General features: G+C 40.9%; 1 protein-coding gene across 1 annotated transcript in view; it reads left to right on the top strand.

Moving 5' to 3' along the window:
• Window positions 1-17809, top strand: part of LOC109918294 (transmembrane protein 117-like) — an 80708-nt gene extending 62899 nt beyond the window's left edge. The window contains exons 3-4 of the mRNA XM_048607956.1: window positions 13846-13975; window positions 16648-17809. Coding sequence (XP_048463913.1) covers window positions 13846-13975; window positions 16648-17336 — 819 coding nt within the window. The 3' untranslated portion in view covers window positions 17337-17809. The remainder of the gene's footprint in view (window positions 1-13845; window positions 13976-16647) is intronic.
• Window positions 17810-19870: the final 2061 nt, after the last annotated feature.

Here is a 19870-nt window from a genome sequence, read left to right as displayed (position 1 = left end):
ATAGAAACGGTAGTGTTCAAAGTTATATATGTATATAGAATTAGTATGAAATGTGTAACTGGATTAATGACCTATGCATGTAGTAATAACGATGATACAATTTAGAAAGAAAAAGTGAAGTCATGTTTTCATAATGATGGTTCATTTTTTCTTAACGGGGGAGGTGTTGTGAAATTGGTAAAGTACTTGTGGATTGGAAGGTAGGTGGTTAGAATTTGTTTGTAAAATGATAGAGGGCAAGAGTACATGGTCCCTTTAAAAGATGTGTTTTTTTAAAGACTTTGAGATTAAAAAAAGGTCTGCAGACAGCAGCTGATGCACAGAGAGTTGTTGAAATTGGAACATTGTAACAAAAGGCTATACTGTTAACAGGCAAAGCAGCATTTTTACCAAGATAATGGGTTTTTGAATTTAGACAATTAAGTTAAACCAGGCTCTAGATACCCAAAACCCAATTAAATGTAAATCTGATGGTTTTAACAACCTCAGACCAATCCTATTGTAAGAAATTACAGGTCATCAAAGGTATAAAAGAAGAGGGCACTTGAAAATTGGTGAGAGAGCAAACTGCCATCTGTGAAGAGAACAGCTCTCAACAGACATCAGCTGTAAAGAAAGAGAAAATGAGTGGCTCTCATAGAAATCACTAAATCACAGAATAAACATCATCTCAATAAAGGTAGAACGGCTCTCTTAGCTAATTTTCCTGACACATTCAACAGAGGAAGGCGTTCCTGACTGGAGGACAGTGGAGAGGGCAAAGAACATTCTGGAAGACTTATCCTGGCTTTAATAGTTTTTTATTAATTTGGTTTATATATGTGGTACTTGTATCTATTAGAAAAGCACACCATTAGAATTTTGTTTTATTTGGGAATAGTTAGTAATTAAGGAGGAATTGTCCAGTTTGTTAGTAGTTCTGTTAATTTGTTCACTGTTATAGTTAGATGAATAAGTTGTTTCTTGTTTCTTATAAAGTGAAATCAAGTTGTTTATTTCATTTAACCATCCGCTTTGTAACAAACACCCTTGGCAAAGGCAAATTCAGTAAAATAGATTGTCTGTCACACAATTCTCATAGCAGAAAGAAAATCCAAGCTTTTAGCTGTAGCAAAGAGAGGGAGATGTAGCAGCTTTAACAACCCCAACAGCTACTGAAAGCTAAACTAAAATTCCTGGTTCTGTGGGAGCTCCGTTCAGGCAGTTCCTGTTGCTCCAACTTTTATAAGAAGCCCAAGGGCCCACAGGTTGTTTACTTTATTGGCTTGAAGCAGACTGCTTGCTGCCTCTGTCTCAACCTCTCTTCACAAAAAAAAGGGACAAATACACCGCTAAAGTCATAGTATCGTCATATGACCCACAATGACTTAAGAATGTCCAGCTTGAGTTGTTACGTCTGTTTGAAACCTGTTCGCTTCAGCATAGTGATAGCGCTACACAAAACGATGCATGGTAACCTCCATGTACAGGTGGTCTTCATCTCTACGAGGACTGTGCAGTGGCCAGTCTTACTGATAGTGTGCTGGCATCTGCTGCAGGTAGATTGGTTAAGCTGAGGCAACATCTCATTTTCCCTCTTGTTGGTTCCCTCACTATCTTCTGCAGACCCAGTCTATATCTTTTAGGTCTTGGCCAGCTCAGTCGGTATTTGTATTACTGAGCCGTGGACATTGGTAATGGGCATTGACATTCCTATCTGCAGTCAATTCTGTGCCCTAGCCACTCACTGCATTCGACATGAAGGGATGCATAATCGTCAGCTTAGCATTTTGGAGTTGGGCTGGGGAGAGGCTGTCGTAAGTGGTCAGCGATTTCAGGGGGTGTTTACAAGTTAACCATGTTGCTGTGGGTCTGGAATCACATGTAGGCCAGACCAGGTAAAGAGAGCAGATTTCCTTTCCTAAATGTCATTAGTGAACAAGATCAGTTTGGCCATGGTTTCAGGGTCACTATTAGCCAGATTTATTAATTGAATACAAATTTCACTATATGCTGTGGTGGAATTCGAACACATATCTCTGCAGTATTTGCCTCGGCCTTTGGAATTATTAATCCAGTGACAATGCCCTATGGTTGGCACCTCCTGAACTTCTGATTCAGACCTGTTCAGGAAGCCTCCTGGCACAGTGTATGATTAGCACCAGATGCCAAATCATGCCCTTGTTTTGCAGCCATAGCTGCAGTATTCCACTTAAATGTGCAAAGCCTCTTTGTCAAGGAGAGAAGGTAACTCTGTAAGGTAAATGGGTTTGGGAGTGGGTTGGCTAGTTGCTGGTTGACGAGGTAGCATGCAGATGGATATTGCCAGGTGGTAAGAGGGTAGTGTGGCAGGGAAGAAAGTGAGGGTGGTAGGGTAGCAGATAGGAAAGGGTGTAAGTTTCTACTTGTGTGTGAGGGGGTAGGTTGAAAGATGGGTGTGTGCATGGTGGCCAGTACATGGGGGAGGGGCAGAATAGCAGTGGGTGGGTGATGTGGAGATAGATGGGGAGCAAGTAGTGTGGAGACAGGTAAGAAGAGTGAAAGTGCAGGGTAGAACAGGCGTGGGGAACTGTCAGCTAGGTGTCAGGTGGTATAGTCGGGTGTCTGGGTTGGGCTGTGCTTGGGTGTGGGACTCAAATGTCAAGAAGGTGGGAGGGTGTCAGGTGTCCTGGGTGAAGTCGGTGTCAAAGTTTGTGTGGTGGTCAAAATTAGGAGAGGCGATGGCCTAATGGTATTATTGCTGGACTGTTAATCTAGAGACCCAGATAATGTTCTGGGGACCTGGGTTCAAATCCCACAATGGCAGATGGTGGAAATTGAATTCAATAAAATATCTGGAATTAACAATCTAATGATGACCGCAAGTTCATTGTCGATTGTCGGGAAAAACCCATCTGGTTAACTGATGCCCTTTAGGGAAGGAAACCGCCATCCTTACCTGGTCTGGCCTACATGTGAATCCAGACCCACAGCAATGTGGTTGACTCTTAACTGCCTTCTGGGCAATTGGGGATGGGCAATAAATGCTGCCTAGCCAGCAACATCCTCATCCCGTAAATGAATAAAGGAAATACCCTAAATTTCTCCGACACTAACTCAAAGTTGGGGACTTGTTTTTGAGGACCCAAACACAGGGTATTTACGCATTAAATGCTTGTACATCTCAGCCAACTACCTTATAGTCAGTGCCTTTGAAGTGTCCTGTAGACTCATAGGAACCCTACAGTGTGGAGGTAGCCCATTCCACCCATCAAGTGTACACTGACCCTCCAAAGAGCATCCCTGTAACCCTGCATTTCCCACGGCGAATCCACCTAGCCTGCACATCTGGACAATTTAACATGGCCAATCCACCTAACCCCCACATTTTTGGACTGTGGGAGGAAACCAGAGCACCCAGAGGAAACCCTGCAGACACAGAGAGAACCACACTGCCTGTTGCCCGAGGGTGGAATCGAACCTAGGTCCCCTGCCCTGTGAGGCAGCAGTACTAACCACTGAGCCATCATACTACCCTTAAGTTCTAGCCCTTGTAGTTCAGCTGTGAGAGTATATCTGATCTCTAGCAATTTGAAAGATCAGGACCTGGGCCATTATTTCGTGCTAATGCTTTTGCAAATCAGTTCAGTGATTGTAAGCTTCATGGCAATATTGGCTGTACAGCATTAAAAAAAATCCAACAGTTAATTTATATCTTCTGTTACTTGATGAACCAATCAGAAATAATGGTAACATTTGATGAGCATTTTTAACACTAATGAATGGAGATCTTTATTATTAGAAGGTGTTGCAATGTAGAGTTCAGACTGTGCTGTTATGTCCCATTATCCAGAAATAGGTTCTGCTTTGGTCTCTTGAGCCGAGTCTGTAACTTGTTTTTTTTGAATGAGCGAACCACATTTTAAAAGTTTGTCACTTGAAAGGTGGCAACCCCAATTAGCAAATACACATCAGTACTTGCATTAAGGATAACTCTGAAATCATCATCTTCATCAAAACAAATATCTTGATTTTTATCATTATGGCCCCTTCAGTTGCATTCAAACTGAAGTTCTTCACCTCAGAAATTGCTCTCATCTACAACTGAGGAATGAATTCGAAACAAAGTATATTTGCTGTTGTGCAGTATTTCCAGCATGACATACATTTACAGAGTTGATATTTGGCTTCAATAACTCTCCAACCTGTCTTGTAACATTGTTAACACTGATGCATCCAATGTCAATTGGAAATGATAGGCCATATAGTTTGCTTCAAGCGGGGATATATTTTCCAGCTGGTGTAACACTGAACTCCCATCAATTCCATGCTCCAAACTTCCCTCCATTACAAAGGCAGATATTAACTGCTCAGTATTTCAAGCATTTTCTGCTTTTAGTTTCATATATACAGTAGTCTGTTTCATGTTGCTGTACATTCATCTGAATTCAGGTTGAAATTTCAGCTCCTTGTTCTGGGAGTTGACAAGTCAGTTGTTACATAAGTTATTATTGCATGATAGCATCAAAGAATTCAAACACGGCAGAAACTGGCAATGTGGCAAATCAAAATTGTCTGTGTTTCTCACTTTCCCACTTCACATATTTAATAAAAACTTACTGTCTTGATCATTCTCCATACCCTTTAACATTTCTCTTTTCCAAGTATTGTGCTACCTTTGAAAAATAATGTATGCTGTCTGTTTCAATAATAGGTTGTGGCTTAAACTTTAACATTATTCTACACAAAAGTACTTTTCTAACCTTCCCAGTTAATTCTCCATTGTTTTCTTAATTCTGTCTGTTTGGAATTGTCTTATTGCATTATGGAAACAATTTCTTCACCATGTTAACTATCTCCAGTGTTGATCTCTTCAGTCATCCTTTATCCTTCCCACCTCTAAGAACCTCCAATTTTCATTCTCAAGGTTGGAATTGTAAACTTGGCCATTTCATAATGTCTGAATTCTGCTTTCTTTCCAGGTCTACCAGTGCCCAAAAATGTTATTTTCATAGCAGGGTAGTGGGAAGCAGGCCAGAGGTGGAAGTGAAAGCACACAGATTCTGAGGTGGACTGTTAGAAGGCTTGCCTCCATTCACTGAGGTGTCAGCTTAGTTTTGTACATGAGTGTTGAGCAGCCAAGCGCTTATGCCTCAATGTCATTCATATGCTTCCATCCCCATTTACCAAATACCTATTGTAGATGGAACTCATGCACCCTCCAGTAACATTGTTAAGTTTTGAGCTGCTCATGAAATTGTGTAAATAAACAACCATTCAGAAAACTCTTCAAAAACCTTAATCCTCTTTGGAACTCTCAAAAATGATCAGTCCAACTCAACCAATCAAAACCAATGTAATCAGCAAGTAATAAACAGAACTAAGTGATTCCACAACCATTGACTTAGATCTAAGTTCTGCAGTCCTGCTATATTCAGTTGTGAACAATAAAACAACTCACTGGACAAGGGTCCATAAACTTCCCCATCCTGAATGATGGAAGAGCCCAGCACATCAGTGCAGAAGATAAACTGAAGTACTTGCAACAATCTTGTGCCAGAATTGTCAACTGGATGATCCATCTCTCTCTCCTCAAAGGTTCCTTATATCACAGATGCTAGACCTCAACCCACTTAGTTCACTCCACATGATATCAAGAAACATTTAGAGGCACTGAATACTGCAAAGGTAATGGGTCCTGACAATGTTCTGGCAATAGTACTGGAGATTTGAGCTCCATAGCTTGATGCACCTCTGGCCCAGCTGTTCTAGTACAACTTAAATACTGTCAATGACCCGAATGTGGAATATTGACGAGGTATGTCCTGTGCACAAAGCAGGATAAACCCAACCTGACCAATTAACGTGTCAGTAACAGCGCTATCAAGCAGCACCTGCTCAGCAATAACCTGCTCAGTGACGCCCAGTTTGGGTTCCACCAGGACCACTCAACTCCTGACCTCATTACAATCTTGGCTCAAACTTGGACAAAAGAGCTGAATTTCAGAGGTGAGGTGAGATTGACTACCCGTGACATCATTTGACCAAGTGTGGCATAAAGGTACCTGGCATATACGAAGATGGTTGCGGTTGCTGGAGGTCAGTCATCTCAGCTCCAGGCCATCTCTGTAGGAATTGCTCAGGGTCATGTCCTAGGCCCAAATGTAGGATCACAGAATCCCAATTGTGTGGAAGCAGACCATTTGGCCCTTTGAGTCCACACTGACCTTCCGAAGAGCATTCCACCCACTCTCACCACCTCCCCCCCATACCCTATCCTTGTAACCCAGCATTTCCCAGGTTAATCCACCTAGCTTGCACATCCCTGGACACTATGGGCAATTTAGCATAGCCAATCCACCTAACCAGCACATCTTTGAACTGTGGAAGGAAACCAGAGCACCCGGAGGAAGCCCATGCAGACACGCACCTGAGGCTGGAATCAAACCTGGGTCCCCGGCACTGTGAGGCAGCCATGCTAACCATTGAGCCACTGTACCACCCCGGTCATCTTTTTGCTGCCCCGTTAATCATCTTTAGCTGCTTCAGCAATGACCTTCCCTCCATCATAAGGTCAGAAGTGGGAATATTTGCCAATGATCAGCACCATTCGTGACTCCTCAGATATTGAAGCATTCCATGTTCAAATGCAGCAAGACTAGGACAATATCCAGGTTGGGTTGGGCTGATAAGTGGCAAGTAACATTCTAACCACAAAAGTGTCTGACAAGAGAGAATCCAATCCTTGCCCCTTAACATTCTATGGAATTACTGTCACTGAATCTGTACTGTCAACACCCTGGCAATTACCATTGACCAAAAACTGAACTGGACTTGCCATATAAATATGGTGGCTACAAGAACAGGTCAGAAGCTAGGAATCTGACAGTGAGTAACTCACCTCCCAACTCCCCAAAACCTGTTCACCATCTACAAGGCGCAAGTCAGGAGTGTGATGGAATACTCCCCACTTGCCTGGATGGGTGCAGCTCCAACAACACTGAAGAAATTTGACACCATCCAGGACAAAACATCCAGCTTGATTGGCACCACATCCATAAGCATCCACGCTCTCCACTATGGACACTCAGTAGCAGCAGTGTGTATGATCTCCAAAATTCACTGCAGAAATTCACTCAGGCTCTCTACTCAAAACCTTCTAAATCCACGACCACTTTGATCTTAAGGACAAGTGCTGCAGATTCATGGGAACACCGCCAATTGCTAGTTCCACTCCAAGCCACTCACCATCCTGACTTGGAACTATATGACCATTCCTTCAGTATCACTAGGTCAATACAGGTAGTTTTCCTACAATGCAATAGTTGCATTCTTGTGTGACCTTGCACTATAAAAAATCACATTATAGGGAGATCACTATAGAAAATTGCTATACCTGTACAACAGAAAGTTCATGTTATCCAAACACCATCCACTATTAATCAATCATGTCACAGCCAATTTGCATTAATGAAACATTTGTTATAGCAGAACTACCTGTATCCTGAAACTCCCTCACTAATGGCATCATAGGTGAACCTACACCAAATGGACTATGCCAACCCCACACACTTTGTTATCACATCGTCAGCCATTACACACTACCCATTGATAGCCACTAACCGACTCCATTAACAGCTATTCACTCTCCGAGCCAGATCGTTATCTTCTGCTTTGTCTGACTGTTCTCTCTGTTTGGGCCCTATCCCCACCTATCGTTTATTCCTTACCCACCCCCCTTCTATTTTCTGCATATAAACTGACATTTTCCAGCTGTCATCAGACCCAAAACATAAACTCTGATTTCTCTTCACAGATGCTTTCCAGCAACTTCTGTTTTTGTACCAAATGGACTGCAACTGTTCAAGAGGTCAGTTCACCACCACCTCGATGGCAACGAGGATTGGGCAGTAAATGCTGGCCCTGCCACTGATGCCCACATACAATTAATTAACACAAGAAGTCACCTTGAAAACAAACACAATCTTCACTTGCTCATGAAACTCTCAAAGTACCCACACAACCATGCAAAAACCTCTTCAAAAACATTATCCTATTAACTCCTCAAAACTGTCTGTCAAAACAGAGCTCTCAGTCCACATGACAGTTGGCTCAACAGCCTTCTGACTGAATCTGTTAGTGATTTGGAGCTCAGTCAAACATTCAAATTAAGATTTCATTGCACAACTTTATTAGCACAGCCATCAGAGCTGAACACATTGAAATATTTGAAGTAGTGGAAGACTTCTGTTGCACCAGTTTAAAGGTGGAAAAGTTAGCTGGGCTGGACCATCCATTCCATTGCTTTGAAGCATTAACAGGTGACTAGGCTGATGATTAAAAAACACAATAATCTGTTCAACAACTATTCCAAAAGCTCACGTTTCGGGTCTGGACCCTTCTTCAGAAAGAGTCCAGACCCGAAACATCAGCCTTCCTGCTCCTCTGATGCTGCCTGCCCTGCCGTGTTCCTCCAGCTCCACACCTTGTTATCTCAGACTCCAGCATCGGCAGTTCCTGCTATTCCAAAAGCTCAATGGTTCAATAGGGCAGCCAAAGAAAAATTAAGTTACAGGTAAAATTTATAAAACTAAAGTGTTAATTTCAATACTCCTGGATGTAAAAGGGCACTTTATCTACTCTATAAAGAACTGTAATACATCTGAACATTTTTTCAGAAGTCTCGACTTATTGTAACTGCACTCATCCAGCAGAGTGAGGAGTACTCTGTCACACTTTATGTAGCAATCTATCTCCTCTCATTTGCAAGTGTTCCTGCCAGATTATGTTCATCAAAAGCAAAGATATGAACTATGTATTGCATCTTTGTGGTCACAGTAGCGTGCCGACTTTCAGAATCATTTTGGGTTTGATATATTTTTAAAAATTTCATTCAGCGAATGAGAGCTTAATTGGCTATGGCAGCATTCATTGCCTATTCCTGCTGTGGAGATTAGTGCTGTTAGTAGGTTAGTTCTTTTCCTTGGATCAGGTTTTAAAAATCCAATAATTAGTGTGAAGACCTTTTGGTAAAGGTGTTCGTCATCTTTTAAGACTTGTTGGCGCATTTCTTTGTGCAGTTTACATTGGGTGTTGTTGCTTTAATAAGAATAGACATATTCGTTTTAAATTGATTTGCTTCATTTGAAGAATCTTCTATTTAACTGTACTATCATTATTTTTGCTTCCTTTGTCCTTTCATGCTTTAAAATGGGATAGGTTGTTGTGTGATAATATCCCATGAAAGATGAGGGCATTCATTGACATCTGAAGCACTGCTCTTATTGGTTTTGTTTCTTTCACTCTGTAGCAAATGTTTTGTTTGCAATCCTGAACTGCCTAGAACTTTAAGCTGAAACGCCATTAATCTAGATCCTAAAACTCAATGACCCTGGGTTTGCAAACATTGTGTGCCACTGCAATGCTATCTGGGCCAAAAAATAAACAACCCACAATTTCCATTTGATTCAGATCCAAAAGCAGATAAACTGATCTTCAGTTTATTAGTATTAGTGATTTATTATTACTAACTCCTCAGCTTAAAACCTCTGCTTTGAGCTCCTACCCAGGTTCCATATGAGATTAGGTGATGGTTGTTGAAGGGTTATCCACTTGCATTTTTCTCCTCATCTGTTTTATTTTCCTTACAGCCAGAGGTAGATTCAATTGTTATGCAGTAATAAGCAAGTGCCAAGATGCAACCCTTAATGAGTTTGATGACAGGTGTGTAAAATATTCAGCTGCATCAAGTAAAATGATTCGCTTGTAATGAATGCACTTGACTGTAACTGAAGGTGCATTTCCAGAAGAATACTCAGAATACAAAGTGTGCCTTAGTGTAATTCACATTGATGAAAGAGTTGAAATTGTGAGGGAAAAGTAATTTTAAATGCCAAATGTACTTAGTACGCTGCAATAATGGCAAGTAATTATGGTATCAGCTGTCTCAGCTGACCTGGTAAGTTATTAATTGTTTTTCTGCATCTGCTTCCTGGTTTGTTGGATGAAGGGTGTTTACCAGCTGTATCAAGTGCTAGGCCACTCTTCCTGTGGTACTTCCAAATCACATTCTTATTTTTGTTGGACACCTTCAATGATTCTATCCAAGAAAGGAATGGCTGTCTTTTTGCACTCCTGGTACAGATGTTCTTTCCCTGAAAAATAACTTTGACATGCTAATCTGTACATTACCATACCTAGCCCGAAGTGCTACTGGAGTCTTTCACATTTACAGCAATGCTGGGTCTTCCAAATATCAAGGTTGAGCTGACAACCATTTCCCAACTCTTAAAGCTCAGACACAACATGGTAATGTCGCTGGTCTCAGAAATATTTCCATGTTCATATCATTGTGCTCCAAGTTAGACAGGTGTTTTTGGACACTGCACCCCCCCACCCCCCCTCCACTTCCAGCCCAAGCCTATCCCAAACAGAAAATCTGTGCTACTACATGAACAGAAACAATAGTGACAGTGACACACATTAGCACAGCACCATCAAATAGGAAAAGATCATAGGACACAATGTAACAAGACATGCTGTGAGTTATTTGGATTGGATATAGTTCGGGATCCTTATGTCAGGATCCTGCACTGTGAGGAACACAGTCACCAGCTGTGATTTTATCCCAAATGTACAAATAAGTGGCCAGGGAGGTGGTGTTGCTGATAAATCAAGGATGATGTCTGGGATCTATGTACTGGAGGGCCAAAAGGAAGACCTGCAGCTGGAAAGAGCTACAGCCTTCCAGTAAGGGTACGGATGTGGTACTTCCATCTTACAACTTTTAAAAGATTCTGAATATTTAAAGCATGCCACAGAAGCTGGCTAGTGCAGACGCAAAAAGGCTTCCATAGAGTGACTCGTGGTTACAACTGTGGCTAGGCAGGCTGGCTCCCAATGCTGTTGTGGGGAGGTGAGGGGGCTACAGGCTGACTGGAAGATTCCAGTTGCCTTCTGTAAATTTCAAATTGTTTTCAAATGTCATTTAGTTGTAATAGTTGGTAATTGCATTAAATAGCTATTTAACTATCATAACTGGCTACCTGCCACTTGCAAGTCAATAGCCCTTCTGTTCTGGATGTCTCCTGCAGGATAATGTCTCGGGGATACGTTGGTGCTGGAAACCAGCCGGACAAGCTTGTGTCTAGTTATTTCTGTGCTTACCTTTGTGTGGGAGCCAACGTTTTCACTCAAGTCTTAGTTGTTGAACTGATTTGAACCATTAATGAACATACATTCTCTCTAGATTCATTATGTTGAAGCCATTTTCCTGAAGCAAAAGATAGCATTGTCTACTTATTTATTTGATATTGTCCTGCCAACTGCAACAGCATTTTATTACTTGTTATAATTTCTTCAATAGATTAGATGACAAATTATTTATCCTGGATTTTCATTACTCATTAATATATTTGATAACTTGTTAGTTTAATATATACTGGTTTTGAAGGGGTTGCTTATAGGACAATGATTAACCATAGCTAATGGTGATAGCAAATACAAAATAATATAGTTTTATGCCAAAATAATGCCAGAATGTTGAAACCTGAAAGGGATTTTGCCATTAAGATTGAAAGCAAAGATGTGTTTTAGTGTTTCAATTTCCATTATTTATGATCTATGCAATATCATTGTCAAGCTTACTAGCCATTCTGCTGAAATATTGGCCAGATTTATTTTGTGAACCCGCTCTAGGCTAGTGATCATAATTCCTTGCACGCTTGTAATGCTGGTTTGTGGGAAATTAATCGTGTGATTTATGGGACCAGCAGCAAAGACTCTAAAATGTAAATGTGGGAATAAAAAAAGGCTTGAAAAATTCATATCTGTGCAGAAGCCCCTGACACGGTTTTCTCCTGTGATAGGACAGTCCATTAAAAAAGGTTTTTGGTGATATACTTCAGTGGTAATCACAGGTGGAAGTCAGACTTTAAAAAAAGATCAAATGTTGCTGCAGAGCACAAAATCTTCCTGTGGTGCTGCAATGCTGACCTGACTCTGTGTGAACCTCTGGTGGGTTGAAAATATTCAGAAAAGAGTTCCCAGATTATCCATCAGAAAGAAATTGAAAAGGGTTAAAAAGACTGTGTTGTATCTGCTGTGGATCTTCTGATAGTAACTTGTTCTGAATCACTTGTACTGAGCTCTAGCACAGAGATGCGTTTATTTATCCTTCAGCATGATTGTTTATCTATCTCAGCCCAGTTGACAAGGTTGCATCCTTTCAGTTTTGTCAATGCTAAGGGAGCCCATATCAAATGCCACTCTGTTTTGTTACAGTCAGTATTAATCATTTTGTTTTATGCCACTATTAAAATAGCAGACGGAGAACAATGATACAGATTTCCGTTGTGATGCACCCGAAATGTTAATTCTGATTTTTTCCTTCACAGATGCTGCCAGACCTGCTGAACTTTTCCAGCAACTTCTGTTTTTGTTTCTGATTTACAGCATCCGCAGTTCTTCTGGTTTTTAATGACACTGATTTTTTTTCATCTTGTGTACCATTCTGGTCTCTCATATTGTTCCATGTTGTAACATTATGTAGTGATGCCACATCAAGATTTGCTTTAGGAACAAAAACAAAGTTGCTGGAAAAGTTCTACAAGTCTGGCAGCATCTGTGAAGGAAAAATCAGAGTTAACGTTTCGGGTCTGGTGTACCTTCCTCAGAAAACGTCAGTTTATATGCAGAAAAAAGGGGAGGGGGATTTAAGATTTGCTTTAGGTCAGGTGTCATGTTCAGTAGCTTTGACAGTTTATGTAGTTGGTGCTGTTTCAGATTATATTCATTTTTCCCTCACTCTTTATTTTCTTTATCAGGCTGTTTAACTGGTTAAAAAAAATACGCCTGGTGTTCTTGGTATTATCTGAAGAGGAGTGGGAGCTAAATTTGATGCTCTTCAAATGGGCACAGGGGTCATGACAAGTGTTTCCTTTAAATTGTGCAGGTATTTGACCACACTATGTTGGGAGTGTGCCAAACTGAAAACACACGCACATACTGTTCACAAACAGGATTCCCATTATTATGCGCCATGAGTGGCTATGGTTTAGTTTTAAAGAGACTGAGCACTGCAACAAGCTGACCATAGACAGAAATGAGGGAAGACATTGATGAAGGTACATGATTACAACTTGAACAGCAGGTCAACTTTTCATTTCAGTATTTCAGCATTCAACCAGTGTTAACAATGGTGTTGACTGTCTGGATATTTCAGCAGGGGCTATGCATTGCGTTGTGTCACCAGATGCAAAGAAGAGTCAGGCAGAACTTAGCAGAAATTCTGAATGCTTTGCTAAGTGCTGACTCTCCTAATTTGTGCGTAGCTTTGCAATTGGATGTACAATAAATATGGGGCTTGCAACTTAATCAGCTTGTCGTCTATTGGTTTGGAAGTGAATTATAAGGAGAGAAGAAAAATGAAGAAAATGAAATTGCAGTCAGTGAGACTTGAGGTATATGTTAAATATTTGAAAACTATGATGCACAAATATGCTGTAAAGACAGAATTGTGGCTTTAAATAAAGTTAATAGTAAGGTGATTGGCACTTTGAGTTAAAAATCCTTGTGTCGGTCTCATAACCGATAACATTAAGTTTAATGAGCCAGCAATAAAATAGGTTGGTGATAATATATGACAGGGTGTGATATTTAAAAACAAAAAAAAATTGTTTCCCACATACCTTAAAGTACTAATAAAACTATGTCTTATGGAAAAGTGGGAGCATAAGAAAGAGTGTGGACTGAACAACAAAAGGACATGTTTAACAAGAGCACATCAAGCGCAATGATTAAAGGATGTCAGGCAGTAGGTTCCTTATTTATTGCTGAACAATATTGTACAGCAACCTGTTGCTGAAAATTTCTTTGTTTCTTTCTTAGGATTGGGAGTTTCCACGATTTATGGAAAATTTGGAAATCAACCTACCTGGTCTTCCAACCTCACAAATTCACCTAAGACTGCCTCATTTCCAGAAGATATTCAAGGAAGAATACATCATTTGTATAACAGGTAAGAAAGCTTAATATGGACATAGGAGTTTCTATTGGATAAATTAAGCTAAAGACAGATGTATAAATTTACAGTGAAGAATGAATTATGTCTGATTATGCCCTTTGATCCAAATTGACCTGACCTTGCTAACCTTATTTCACCTAAAAACTATATTTATTACTTACTCTGTGTAAAGCCACGAGAGTCGATAAGTAATCTGGGCAGAAAACAAAAATGTTACAGACTAAATGTTATTGGCATTTTTACTTGCTGTTTGCCATCTTTTGTATCTAATGATATTTGCCTGGTATTTAAAGTTCTCCAAAGATCAATAATTTTCTAAATAATTGGGAGCTTGCAAAATCATACATGATTTAGTTCAAAATCTGCAAAAGCTTTAATAGATAAAAGCAAAACTGCAAATGCTGTACATCTGAAATAAAGGCAGAAAATACTGGAAATAATCAGATCTGGAAGCATCCGTTGAAAGAAACAATAAATTTTTCAAGTTGCTGATCTGTCATCAGCAGTCTTTTCAATTTTGATGCACATACATGTTTAATGCAAGGCCCATAAGCCCACTAGGGACATCAGTGTCAGTTTAATACCTTTGCTCTCTTTCTGGGGTTGTGCACTGTACTGCCATTTGCATCTGGAATAGCCAGCCTGATTCATCCTAGTGGGTATCCCTATTGCACGCTGGAAGCAGCGGACCTGGTATTACCTAAGGTTACTCAGCCTACTGACTGATGTGTGGCCTATTATCCTATTTTGGACTGTGCTGTCTATTCAATGAGTTTCTAAATCATTCACTAATATGAAGTGCTCAGTTGCAAAAGGAGAATAGCACGAAGTGTGACTTAAAAGGGCCAGACACCCAACTTGTAGATACGGTAAATTTGAAGAGCCTCTGCTATTGCCAGGTGTTTGAGCGTACTGTGGAATGTTTTTAGATGCACTGTGGTGAGTTCCTGAATTTGGCATGGTGTGTTGCTACATATTCACAGGGAGGGGAAAGAACTCAGCGACCTGTCCACAGAAAGGCTGCAACGGGCCTGCAGTGCCTCTGAATCTACAGCACAATGGGCTGAGGGAGTACAGGGTGCAGCTCTGTACAGTGCTGATGGTTAACTTGGAACTAGATCATGCCGTCCTCATTGAGAATGACAGGAGTTTGTTTCGCAGACCTGCTAATGTACACAGCATCTTGGTGTGCATAATCATGCACATGTTTGTCGGTATATTTCCTCACTGAGCTCATCCAAGGCTGAACTCATCAGTGACCTCAAACCCTACTTTTCCCCAGATCTAGCTAAAACCCAGTTGTGGCCAATGACTCACCATATACTGATTCCGACTCAATCCTAAGCTGGTGACTGCAAGGACCCGATCAATTGACAAGGTGTTGATGCTTTCTGTCCTTTTTGTTGGGTTATACTGGTTGGGCTGGCAGCGGGTCTTGGATGTTTGAAAGCAGCGTGAGGGAAGTGAGGCATAGTGGGAAGTTGGAGGTCCATGGTCACATCATTAGCAGCTTGTTTGTCTGGATGGTAGCAGAATGTGGATGAGGTGGGATTTGAGGAAAGCATGAGGCAGGAGCATTCTCACTGTTCTCAGCAACACCGGTCACAGTAGCTCTCTCCACACAGTGGGCCGTCCCTTCTGAAGGGCTCAGGCAATGCAGGGATCCTTATTTGTCTTGCTGTGTCCTCTCAATTGTTATCACCAGCAAGGGAGAAGGCAGAACGTCAATGATTATGTTCCTCTGCATTCAAGTGATGTGCCTACTTTTGCTGGAGGCATTTGAAGATTGCAAGAGTTGGATGTAAGGCTGGCAGCATTGGTGGGTGCATGAGGGTGAGATGGAGTATCTGAGAGCCAGAGGCTGGTGCTTGTTGAGTGATGCAGGTGTGATTCATTGAGGAGCGCAAGAGACTGATATGTAGTGGATAGGAGATGCCTTGAGAAAATGTATTCATGAATCTCGACTACCAGCACAAGGTTACCAGCTCCTGATATCAGAAATTGACCATCCTGATTAGCTCCTCCCAATCTCTCTGAATGTTACTCTTGACATCCCTTGGGCCTCTGCAGGGCCCACTGTCTGTCCACCTCTAGCACCAAGGACTCTAGAATCATATCTTTGATCCTGGAGCCCCCTTTGGAACGGTGCTATTCATTGCAGCTTCCATGAAGAGGAACTGAATTCCTTCAAGAGCACCAGGTGTACTCTAACAGTTCAAGAAGGAAACTCACCATCACCTTCTCAAGGGCAATTATCGACGGGCAATAAATACTGGCCAGCAAGTGACACCCACATCTCACAAATGAATTTTAAAAAAAGACTAGCTGCATTATCGGCTCAGTGTTGCATTACTCCCTCCTGAGTGCTGAGGCAGCTGGTCAAACAGCCTATTACATCTGCTAATGAAATGAGGTAGCAGCACTAAGTTTACATGCTGCCTTCCTTCCCCAGAACCAGCAGGGGAAGATCGTGACTTGCGTCCCTCTGCCTAAAAAATGGAGCTTCGCCATTTTTAACTTGATATATTTCACTACAATGAATTGTGTTTTGGTGCCCGAGCTGTGCATCATAAATAAAGAAGTATTCCCTGTGAATGTTGGAGATAATTCATGTTTGAGACAGTTTTCCATCTCATTCTTACAATATTTATCATATCTATTTACAGGAAAATGGTTTAACTATGGCATCATCTTTCTTGTGTTGATTTTGGACCTGAACATGTGGAAGAATCAGATATTTTACCAGCCATTTGAATATGGCCAGTATGTGGGACCTGGACAGAAAATCTACACGGTCGGCGATCCGGAGACATTAAAGAATTTAAACAAAACAACCCTAAACTGGGAATGGCGATCAACTAATATTGACACCCTCACTAACAGAACTTATGCCCAGAGTGACTTGCTTTTGCACAGTAGGTATATAGGTGCTAGACTTGGGATTAAATGTCTTGCTTTTATTCCAAGCATTTTTGCATTTATCTTGTTCGGGTTCTTCATCTGGTTTTTTGGAAGATTTCAAAAAAGTGAATTAATTGGGAGCAAACAAGATAATTTGTATGTGAAGATCAAGAGGAAATCACCATCTGAATTTAGCAAAGATTTGAATGACTCTGCAGAAGATACACACACATCTGGATCTACAAAGGATGAATCATCGATGGTCACAGGGTCAGAATTGGTAACAGCTACAATACACACAACTACCTCTACTTCTTCTGAAGGCCAGAATACTTGCTTGGAGAATTCACAGAGTAACATAAAGCACGACACAAAGCCAGACGGTGAACACATGTTCACAGTTCTTTCTGATGCATCGACAAAAAAGTTATCCGACAAATGTGTTAACGTTTAAATTTAAAAGCACACGCCTTAAATGGGATTTTACCTTTACATTTTTACATGTTTGTAGATCTTTATACATGTGCTGTTAGTCATTTTGACTTGCAAATTACTGAACTAGACGTAACAAAAAAAACTAGAGTGTGAAGATGGTGGTTCTGCAGTGGAGCAGCAATCACTTTTATCTTTAAAGAAAGCATATTATTGTGCCTATATCTAGACATTCCTTTATGTCTTGCCTTTTGCAATGGCTCACAATTTATGTTAATGCTGTATTAAAATATACAGTAATATAGTATCCATCTCTAACACAAAGATAAAATGATAAACACTGTACTAGTTGTGCCTTGAGAAGTTCCATTTTGTACTGTTGTCTCAAGGATTTTTTATGAGGTGTTTCCTTTCCAACTTCACAAAATAAAACATTAGCAGTTCTTAATTCTCTAATGAGACTACTTGCAAGGCTGCTGGACTTTTACTCATGTAAGCTGGATTCATCTGAGATTGAGATAACAAAGTGTAGAGCTGGATGAACACAGCAGGCCAAGCAGCATCAGAGGAGTAGGAAGGCTGATGTTTCGGGCCTAGACCCTTCTTCAGAAAGGGTCAGCCTTCCTGCTCCTCTGATGCTGCTTGGCCTTCTGTGTTCATCCAGCTTTACACCTTGTTATCTCAGATTCTCCAGCGTCTGCAGTTCCTACTATCTCTTCATCTGAGATTGGTTTTGTTATTGGAAGTGCTCCAGTTATGAATATGTGATCCCGATGTTTAATTGGTGATGGTGCAGATAATATTGACATCTGAACTGTACATTAGAGAAGAAGTGTCTTTTTATATAATTCTTTTGAATTGGCTGCCTGCCAAAGTAAGCAATGAAGAGGAGACATATGTATATGGATCACTGTGCACAAAGAGGATATATTTCACAATCAGAATTGTGTTGCATACTGTATACTAAAGCACAAACATCTGAGCAATTATATATATAAAAATACTAACTACCTACGGATGTAGAATAAATGGTGTAAGCCCTTAAGCTTATGTTCATTGTTCTTTGCAGACCCCTACTATGGTTTAAAAATGTCAACTATTCTGACACATGACTTCCTTTAAAAATGAACACAGCTGTGTGCTTAAAAATGAATATGCCAGCTGTACCACTCTTGCCAACTTTTGCTTGGAATTTTTGTCAAATTCAATAATCTTGCACCAAAAAGCTGAAAGGTTAACCAGTTTGTTGTAAAGAATGACAAGAAATGATACCATTTGCCACTCATAGGACATATTTGGGCAATTTTCCACGCGGTCAGGTAGATGCCAGAGCTGTTGCTGTATTGGAACAGCTTAGCTAGGGAAGGTCTGAAGAACACGTCTTCAATAATATTGTTGGAATGTTGCCAAGGTCCATAGACTTTGCAATATTCAGTTCCTTCAGCTGTTTCTTGATATTACATGGAAGGAATTGAACAAGCTGAAGACTGTCATCTGTGATGCTGTGGACCTCTGGATGATTGTTGCAAATGCTTCAGCTTCCTCTTTTGCATTGATATAAAATGGGCTTCCTGTTATTGAGGATGAAGATATTTGTGAGGTTTACACCAGCAGTGAATTGTTTAATTTTCTACCACCATTGATGACATAGTTGCAGGAAGACTGCAGAGCTTACATCTGATCTGTTGGTTGTGGAATCACTAGCTGCTAATGCTGTTCGGCTTGGAACTAGTCCCATGTATAACTTCACCAAGCCAACACCCCATTTTTAGGTATGCAGTCTTCATTGAGCCAGGGTTGATCCCCTTGCTTGATGGTAATGGTAGAGTTGTGGAGATATACCAGACCATAAGGTTACAGATTGTGCTGGAGTATGATTTTGATGCTGTTAATGGCCAACAGCGCCTCATGGATGCCCAGTCTTGAGTTGCTAGATCTGTTTGAAGTCTGTCCCATTTCATCATGGTGACAGTGCCACACAACACAATGGAGGGTATTCTGAATGTGAAGGTTTCCAAAAAGACTGTGCTGTGATCTCTCTTACCAATACAGTCATGGACAAATGCTTCTGCAGCAGGCAGATTGGTGAGGATGAGGTCACGTATGTTTTTTCGCTCCTGGTCTTTCACACCTGCCACAGACCCAGACTAGCAGCTATATCCTTTAGGACCTGACCAGGTCTGTCAGTGATGCTGCTGCTGAGCCTCTCTTGGTAATGGATATTGAAGTTCCCCATCCAGAGTGCATTTTGTCCCCTTGACATCCTCAGTGTTTCATTCAAGTGGCATTCAGTATGGAGGAACAATGATTTATTAGCAGAGTGGGATTGGTACGTGGTAATCACTGGAGGTTTCCTTTCCCATATTTGATCTCAAGCCATGAGACTTCATGTGGCCCAAAATCCACTGCGAGTCTGTCCTGCTGGAGTGTCAGGACATATCCGAGGATTGTATTGTCTGAAAGATTGTCTATAAGACACAATTGCAGGACTATAACTCTGTCAGGTTGTTGCTTGACTGGTCTATGGGACTGGTCTCTCAATTTTGGCAGTAGCCC

This window comes from Rhincodon typus, chromosome 18 (assembly GCF_021869965.1).
Source record: "Rhincodon typus isolate 14 chromosome 18, sRhiTyp1.1, whole genome shotgun sequence".
NCBI lineage: Eukaryota > Metazoa > Chordata > Chondrichthyes > Orectolobiformes > Rhincodontidae > Rhincodon > Rhincodon typus.
Note: the sequence above shows the minus strand (reverse complement) of the source record. Positions and strands in the feature narration are given on the sequence as shown.